Raw genomic sequence first — 9494 nt, 5'->3', positions numbered from 1 at the left:
CACAAATCTCCACCTGCAAGGAAGCTTCTCTGCTGTCTCCCACATCAAAACAGTTTCCATCAGAGAGCAGAGTACAGGAACTTCTTGACTTTTCTAGCACACAGTGAGAGAATTGTCTCAACACATCCCTGCTCATGCTGATGCTCTTATTGCTGTTATTTTTAAGGCCCTTTCAAGGCTGCCTTCTCCACAGCCTCTCGTTGGTGCCACTGCATGCTCTCGGGTCATGGGACTGATGATGGCACGCACTAAATTCTCTGCTGCAAAGATGAGGAAAGTCCATTTCGCTGCCCTGAAATTGGAACTCCTGGTGCAAATATTCACCAAAGATGAACAGAACTGCTTTGTAGCACTAGAGCCAGGAGAGAGATTACTGCACCAGGCAATGCTGAAATCATTGCTTCCAATAACACTGGAAAACACTTGCCAAGTTGGCGCTTCCCCAGCACCCAATGATAAAGCAGTATTGTTAGGCACCGTGAACTCAATGAGCTATGCTCCAATGTCACTGCAAACCTGGAATAGCCATGGCTCACAATACAAACAGCATAAAAAGCCTTCAGTTAACATGCACTGTTATGTACCTGCTGCAGTGTTGGGTGGGCCAGAGCTTACCAAGAGAAGTAACTGCTACACATTCTATCTTTTCATATAGCTATCTATCTTCCAGCTGGGGCTAGTCCTTCTTACATGATTTTGGTTTAAATTTTAAAGTGCTGAATGCCCCTTCCACAGCTTTGGGTAAATAAATTGGATATCTTTCCAATCTCTTTCTGGAGCCAGTTGTTCTTCTTTGGCTGTTTCTTTTAGACTGGCTTGCTGCCTCTATTTGCAAGGCATCTTGGGAGTGCCTCTGGGGGGCACGGAGGATCCAGTTTGAATGTAAACTGTGCTCACGAGTGCTGGTAGCAACTGAAAGACAGAAGATAGTTCTAGTTAATAGCTTCCCAATGAATGTTGACGTTCAGCTAGTAATTGACAAAGGAGGATGTTAATTAGGTCCTTTCTAGAAGTAATGCTGAGTAACATAGTGAAGTTTCCATAATGGCTTCTACTTTAGGAATGTCTGAATTTCACTTTCTGACTAAAATTTTCTGTTCTTTATCTCTAGCTTATAGGTAGGCTGGCAAGATCTTTCAACAAAAACTTTTCTTGGTGAAAAATGCAGATTTTAGTTGACTGATAAGGATAGCTCGGTGGTTTGAGCATCAACCTCCTAAACCCAGGGTTGTGAGTTCAATCCTTGAGGGGGCCATTTCAGGATCTGGGGCAAAAATTGGGGATTGGCCCTGCTTTGAGCAGGGGATTGGACTAGATGACCTTCTGAGGTCCCTTCCAACTCTGATATTCTATGATTCTGCGAATTTGTGTCCTTTTCAGCAAACGGTTGTAGTGGGGGAGGAGGGTGAAACCTCTCAAATTTCCCCAAAAGTAATGTTTCACTTCAACCTCTTCGAAACAAAATATTTAGTTTGATTCCAAATGAATTTTGGTTTCAAAATCGCCTTTAGCTTTATTTTAAACTGGGGAGAGGGGGAGGGAGAAGCTTGAAATCCAAACAAAGCATTTCATGTCAGAGCAAACACGATGTTTCATTCAACCAAAAACTACTTGTTTTCTGACTTTTCAGTTAATCAGATTTTTTTTTCAGAAAAATTCATTTTTGGATCAACCTGAAATAAGTGTATTGATTGAATTGTCAGTGATACCCCTCCCCCAATCCAATATTTGCACAGTGGTGCCTGTAGGTGAGTTTTTGGTTTGTAAGGTTGACCAATATCAGCCAACCATTTCTGAATGAGGAAAGAGATCAATCTATATAGAAAGATATATTTCAGTCATCTATAGATAAGGACTATTCTGCTGATATTTTTAACAGCTCTATAAACAAGACTACCTGTTGTAGAAGTTGGAGTGTGACATTTTTATGATCCACATATTTTCCCTTCATGCCTCCACCCCTCTTCCCTTAGTAATAGTATTTTAGATGTACTATATAGACTTCACCATCAAAGTCAACATCCACGTTTGGGAGATCTGTCACAGGAACTTTCTGCGATCTCTCTGCATCCAGATCTGCAATCACTGAGTCCAAGAAAGCTATTGCCTCTCTTACATCTGAATTGGGCTGTGGGACTCTTTTCTCCATTGATATCTGTTGAACAGATGTGTAAGAAATAAGTACATTGAGAATAATATAGAACTACTTCTTAATAAGAGAACCATGCAAAGCGGAGTTGCAGCTGGATCCAAACAGCCCAAATTTTGATTTTATCTGGGCCCATCTTTAGTCCATAGTTCATACCAAGCTAAGAAAATTGTCCACAAATACCTAGTGCTTATATTGCTCTCTTCATCAGGAGATCTCAGAGCACTTAGACAGGAAGTCAGGATCATTATCCCCAATTTACAGGTGGGCAATTGAGGCTTGGAGAAGGAAAGTGACTTGCCCAAGACCCAGCAGGCCAGTGCTAGAGCCAGCCATAGAACCCATACCTCCTGAATGCCAGGCCCGGGCACTACCCATTAGGAGACACTGCCTCCCAAACAGGTTGAACCTCTTGGTACTAATGGGCCAGATTTTCAAATGCTCAGCACCTGCCCTCCCCCACAACAGCTAGGGCCAGATTTTCAAAATGCTTGTCAGCCAACATCTATTGTCCTGACACGCAGGGGTAGAGTTTCAAACAGCCCTCGGCACTCAATATTCTGAGCTCTTCTGAAAATCTGCCCACTTATTTTGGTGCCTATGTGGGAACTGAGGTCTTTGTGCATAAAGTCTATTTAAGGAGGAAGGAGGCTTGTGTGCCACTCAAGGGGGACAATTTGATAGTGTGGTGATAACCCCAAAGGAAAACCAGTAGGGTTAAAAAATCTCTCTTCAATAAACATTTCTGTGTGTAAAAACTGAAACAGTTATGACAATATGGTAACGCTTCTTGGAGTTTCTGTGTACTGCAGTGTCTGTATAGACAAAACTCCCATTGACTGTCCTGGGAGTTCTGCCCAAGTAAGGACTGCTTATGTTCTCACTCGGTTTAAGGCCAGACTGTGCCATTGAGAGCAGTGTGTCCCTACCACACTACCTCCCTGACTCTCCGAGATATCTTTGAAGGATGCAGCTCTCTGCTCTATAGGCTGGTGAGGGGATGAATAAAGTTTGACCTAGCTTCTTTGCTCCCTAACCCCTTTGGGGTGACTTGCATCAATAGGAGTGCTAAAAGGAAGCAGCCACTTCACACCTACTGACTAGTGACTGCTATTACATCTGGTTCTTAATGGTTAGAAGACAGTTTAAAGAAAACGTCTTGTCAATATTATCCAAGACACACATTATTTTTCCCTCAGGACGAGCCCCAGGGTCAAAGTTTGAGCCTGAATCCAGACCCAAAGGTCAGATACCATTCAGTAACTAGGCTTTGGTTCAGCCTGTTATAGAGACAGCCATTCAGATCCAAATCCAAACCTCCTTAGTGTTTGGTGAGTGCATTTCTACTAATTCTTCATCATGTAGAGAAAGAGAAATGAATTTTCACTGAAGGTAATGTTAATGCAAGCAGATAGTGACGTACAAAACAATATATCCCTGTGTTTAAAAAGAAACGTGATCACTAAATAAAAGTACCATTTAGAAAGCAGCCAAATAACCCATGGTATTCTGGATTACTTCCGGAGTCCTTCACAACCCCTTTCTTCAAAGCCAGTGTTACGGTGCAGTGACCGACCCTCTTGTGTTGGTGAGAATGACTCACTGTATAGAGTATCCTGCTGATGTCATACATTATCCATTTATGAGCAGGAGGCTGGTAGAGTTAACACTCCAGCAGGAATCAAGGCTGGTCATACATAAGAATGAGTCAGTTATAATCTGATGATATAATACTCCAGACCTTTGAAAATGAGAGATGCATTTGTTTGTTAAACCAGAGTTCCTTTTTTTTTTAAAAGAGGAATTTTCTATTGTACATAGCACTATAACAACCCACTCAGGAAATGTAAGGACCCTCTGTCTGTAAGATCTATTCTACGGTACCTACTGTAGTTGTCAGTGTTTTGCATCCTTTGCCACTGTGTCGACTCGGCCAAATTCTGCTCTGTTACACAAGGGTAGATCCAGAATTCTACCGCTGATGGCAATGGAGTTAGTGACCCCAGTGCCTGTCAATCTCCCATGAATCAAAAGGGAACCAACCCCAACTAACTATAGGGGGGGGTGTCATAAATTCCTAGACTACATATCCATATGAAAAGGTTCTTATACTGGCACCCATCCGCATAGTGCAAGCCATACTCCTCCTAGATCTCAGTGTGTCTATTGTGGATCTGTCCCTCTCCTTGATTCTTCATCTCTTTACAAATGTCTCCATCTCCCCTTGCCAATGCATCTTAATTCTTCTTCCCCTCCATTATTTACTGAGCATCAGCGTACCGAATATGACACCTATGTAGGTCCTGATCCAAAGCCCATTGAAGTCATGTGAAAACTGCCATTGATCAGAGTGGGCATTGGATCAAGCCCATAAAGTATTAGAAAATATGGTCTCTGGTACCAGAAATTTTTAGGCTTCATTCAGCCCCCCCGGCACAATTTGCACCCCCATGCAGTAGCAGAAGCTACTATATCCAAAGGTGAATTTGTCCTTGTGGGAGGGTAGGCAGCGTTTGAACCAGTGTTCTCCTTCAGGGCTTCTGCCATGGGAGGTTGACTTCAAAGTGTGGTCAATGCCTTGCTGACAGAGAGTCCCAACGGATGCAGCGAGTCAGCCCTATGTCCCCTCCCCACACTGCCCCGCTTGCACCCACTGTGGGCCCTGCACAGGCCAGCTGTGGCTCTGCTGTCAAAGGAGGGATTGTAGCCACTTTGCATGAACACAATACTCTGGCAGGCAGCCTTTCCACTGCTGGGAGCTCTGTATCTAACTGAATCAAGCCAGGCTGAATCAGCCTCATTTCTGAGCAGATGCAAACAAAACAGTTCAGATACATGAGATCCAAAACTGCAACTGAAAGGAAAGGCTGCATTCGATTTTTCAACTGTGTGATTCTTTACTCTGTAAAATGGTTGGAGATAGCACTTTTCATACAGACTACTTCAAAGTTCTGAGCGTAATGACAGTGAAGTGGAAAATCTTGTTTTCTGTTTCTAAAGCATCTGCCAGTGTATTCGTTAGCAGCAGCTTTCTGGTGAATGGAGCATTGAGAACGAATACTGGCCATGTCCCCGTGGCAGACAGTGAAACAGCGATGACAACACTAGTACTGCTGATGACATTGTACCTGGCTGCCCAGTGAAAATCATGGTGGTTCAATAAAAGAATGTACTCTGAGTAGAAAATTTCAAAGCAGTTCACACGGGGCCTGATGCAAAGTCAATAGAAAGCCTTCTACTTATCTCAATGGATTACTGAGCTCTCCAATCAGTAACAGCTATAAACAACCAAGGTGGATAACCATGAAGTGCCATCTGACATGATAGCCTTGAACACAATTATTTTATGGATGCATTATCCAGACATCATACACACCCAACTCTTTCTCGCTCTCACGCACATTTTCCCCAAAACATTCAGATAAATCTTGACTCATGCACACTCCACATCACTCCAAATATGTGTTTACAGGCCCTATGTGTTCTCATCTCCCCCCCACTCCAGGATTCTCTAGCTATTGAGGTACTTCCATGACCCTATCACTGTACTGTCTGAGTGCCTTCTAAGTATTTATGGTTTATTGTCCTCACAACACTCCTGTGCAGAAGGGAAGTACTATTATCCACTTTTTACACATGGGGAATGGAGGCACAATGAAGTCACTTGCCCAAGATCACACAGAAGGTCTGTGGCAGAGCTGGGAAGATAGAAAATGGCACCTGTCACCATTTTAATCTATTAAAGCACTCCAGCTGTTCTCCAAAAAAGGCTGTTATCGGACCCTACCTCTAAAAGTGATGAAATATAACCAGGTCCCCCCCTCCTTGGTAGAGGGCTATAATTGGTGGCACTTAATAATAACACAAATGATAACCTCAAACTAACAAAAACCCCACATGATTGACTGTGGTCTCATAAACCACCAGGATCCCAGAGGCGGCAGCAGTCAGCTGCTCCTTTAGAATGTTCTGTTATCAGGTCAAATCTAGATCCTAAAGGAACATGCACAATCATCAGATTATGGTTGATACCTTAATTCTTCGGTTTGCATCCAGGATACACAGAAAATCAAATTTAATTCAGCAGGTACTACCCAACCTTTATTCGCTCTTTATTCACTATTGTATGACTGCTTGTACACATTAAATTATTCTTTATTTCAAATGGTGGCACAATAAGAGTGGACTTAAAAGAGGACTTGATCTTGAATAAAGACCATTGACACAGAAAACCAAAAGAGGTTATGCAACTACATGTTACACAGTCAAGGCAAATGGAGGTAACCACATGGCAAGAATATTTTCTTGTGCTTAGATACAATAGGCCTTACCTTAGCGGAGTGCCTGGTAGGAAGTGGGTGTAGTGGCCTTTCCCCTGTTTTGGAGGATTTCGTTGACACCGGAGAAATTTCTGATGTCATGTTCATGGATTTTAAGTCATTGATGCTGTCAAGGTATTTTTTTCTCAAAGCTAATAGATCCTGTAAGTACTGTAAGCAATGTTGAGTCTTGGAGTACATCCAGGCCCTGTCTTCCTCTTTCTGTGGGAAGTATGCACATGAATCTATACTGGTGGTACTTTTGCATTTTTTCAAGGATTCATTGAGTCTCTGCTGCTCCCCTCCAAGAGTGTACATAGAGGTGCTGCGGATCAGCCTTACAGCAGAGCCTGTGCCATCATAGCAAGGGATATCATCAGCCAGATTCCTCCTATGGGAGCTGGGGTGAAAGATTGAATGGATCTTTCTGAACATAATGTGCCACTTTCTTCACCCTGTACCTTGTCTCCTTCAGCCTCTTGATTTTAAGGCAAAATTAGCTAGTCAGTAACCAAGTCTCTTGTCAGCTGGAAGGCAGATTTGCCAGATGCTCACTTGAACCAGGCTAAAAGTTTATTGCTCCTTCAGCTGCTTGCAATATAATTTTTTGTTAAAGATCACAACAAAATGTTTTCGGTTACATCTGCATCACTTAAACAGCTTTGCTTTTCTCTATGATTAAAGCGTGGTACAGTAGGTCAAATGCCTTCCTCTGCTCTCCCCGTGCAAATCATCAGCATCAGACAAGACATTTTCCTCTCCGTTGTTGCTTTCTTTTGTTTCCATCAGTGTCACATCCTTGATCCGTTAGCTGTCTACTTCACCTTATAGTTACATAGATTCGAGATGTCTTTGTGCTGACCATGGTACTGAACTACTTCTAAGGTCCAAAAAATATCCTCTTGGTTAAGAAATAATGAGACATGGCTTAGCAGACCATTAATGGGTGTTTGCTGAAGAAATCATTCAAATAAGCTTAGACCAACAGGGACTGACTGATCAGGAAGGGAGCACCTGTATTGTCTTGATCATTGCACCTCCAGGCAGGAGTTCAGCTGCTATGAGAAGGGATGTTGTGTTCTGTGCTATGGCAACAGAGGAATGGTTACAGCTATTTGATAGCACATCATTGTTAGGAATAAAGTGGACTCAGGTATCCAGATCCATTACACCCCATTCAAAAGCTTCACCGTGTGAGAAATGCTGTGAAGTAAAACTGTGCTAAAATACTCCTGTATCTCAGAATAATAGCAGAGATTTTAGTGCACAGAGAAACCATTACATCTGTGGTTTTTGAATGTTCAAGAAAAAAAAAACTACGTGCAAACATTTGAATACTGTGTTTATGGCTGCAGGATTTAGTCTGAAAAATACTGTAAATATTAGCATATTCATACTATTCTATGATTTGCATAGTATCCACATTGTGAATGTGCTTTAAGGGAAATAATTGGACAGCAGCCAGTTTTCACTGTCAGAATGATCTAGCTTTTATCTAAAGTCTACAGGAATGTTCAGGGCTTACATTTTCACAACTGAGTTTGTAACTTATTCTGCTCAGGACTTTGTGTTTGAGAAACCCATGATTTCTGAAAATAAAATAACTATGATCTTAAAGTTTCCACTCAGGCAAAACTCCCATTGAACTCACTGGAAGCCTTGCGTATGGATTTAGGCACCATAACAGTTGTGCAATTGGCTATGGAGATATTGGATAATATAAATGTATGTGTTTAATTTCATGCATTCCTCCACAAACTCAGATTCACTGGGAGAAGATTTCATACTATAATTTTGGAGAATATTTACATATAGGCCCTGACTTCTGGACAGGGTTGAGCTGTGTTTGGCATAGGATTTAAGGCAGACTCAAGATAGGGAGCTACAAAAATGGCATAAAGCTAATTCTGGGGCTGGTTTGGCTCCCATTATAAGCAAGAATAGCCTTGGGATTGCTCTAAACTGCACCCAGCAGACTATGATCTAGTGGCTGGGGAGAGCTGGACCATGGAGATAAGTTTATATTACCTAATACCTCCAGAGGTGCTCTGCATGTGTTCCCCCCCTCCAGGTAGTTGTAAAGCCAACTTTATGGTCCCTTTGAGCCCAAGAGCTGTGCAAAGAGATTGTCACCTATGTGAGAATATGTCCCAGTGCCTCCAGGTCTAAGGCAGAGAGTCCTTCTGGACCATAAAAGTAGTATAGTAAAAAAGCATTGTGGGGTTCTTTTCTAGTACATATTTTCTCTTACAAAGTATAATCCTTAGTTTGGAGCTTTGTATCTGTCTCACTAGTGTTGCAAAGTGCAGCTACTGTCCCAGACTGAAAGAAGTGAGATCAGTCCATAATATCCCTTTAAAGTGGATTTGATTTGCTGTATCTTCAGGTTTTAGTTGCAGTGAATGTAATGAGCACCTGTGTTTGCACTCTCTGTCTGCTCCTGTAGCCATCTTGCCCATGGGACTTCCATTGACTTCAGTGACTCGAACATCTATGGGAACTCCAGGAAGGATTGGAGTCCAGTGATTTGCTGATGGCAACGGGAGTTCCCCAGAGACGAGCCTTGGGATCAAGCACTGCCTTTTCATCGCAGATTGATCTCGTTTGGATTTACCAGTAGTTCCACTGCAAGGTAGATCAAACTTTAAACAAAAACCAGGACTGCGTTAATGATGAGTACATTAGATGTTATATGCCCTGATTAGCAAAGCACTTAAGCATCTGCTTAACTTTAAGCACATGAGGAAAACTATTCTTCTTCAGTAAAGCGCTTTAAGCATGTGCTTAAGTCCTATTGACTTCAGTCCCTGCAGTGGATCTTAAGAATATACTTAATTTTAATCACCTGCTTTAGTGCTTTGCTGACCCCAAAATCCCCCTGTCCCCCCATTTTAAAAAATACTGGGCCAGGTTCATTTTGTGCCCCCAGAAACCAGGTTCCTATTGCTTCAAGAATGAATTTTAACAAGCAGAGACTAATAAAAAGTCATGCATGACTCAATACTGTAGCTACGCTATGTAGGGAA

The 9494-nt window shown here is 42.2% G+C and overlaps 1 protein-coding gene across 1 annotated transcript; it reads right to left on the bottom strand.

Moving 5' to 3' along the window:
* Positions 1-676: 676 nt before the first annotated feature.
* Positions 677-7066, bottom strand: C1H13orf42 (chromosome 1 C13orf42 homolog). The gene is made up of 3 exons (XM_074943655.1): positions 6481-7066; positions 2008-2155; positions 677-912 (listed from the first exon to the last, which is right to left on the bottom strand). Exons 1-3 carry the CDS (start codon positions 6901-6903, stop codon positions 677-679), a joined length of 807 nt encoding a protein of 268 aa, XP_074799756.1. The 5' UTR covers positions 6904-7066.
* Positions 7067-9494: the final 2428 nt, after the last annotated feature.

This window comes from Natator depressus, chromosome 1, assembly GCF_965152275.1.
Source record: "Natator depressus isolate rNatDep1 chromosome 1, rNatDep2.hap1, whole genome shotgun sequence".
In the NCBI taxonomy this organism is placed as follows: domain Eukaryota; kingdom Metazoa; phylum Chordata; order Testudines; family Cheloniidae; genus Natator; species Natator depressus.
This window is presented reverse-complemented; position numbering and strand designations above follow the sequence as displayed.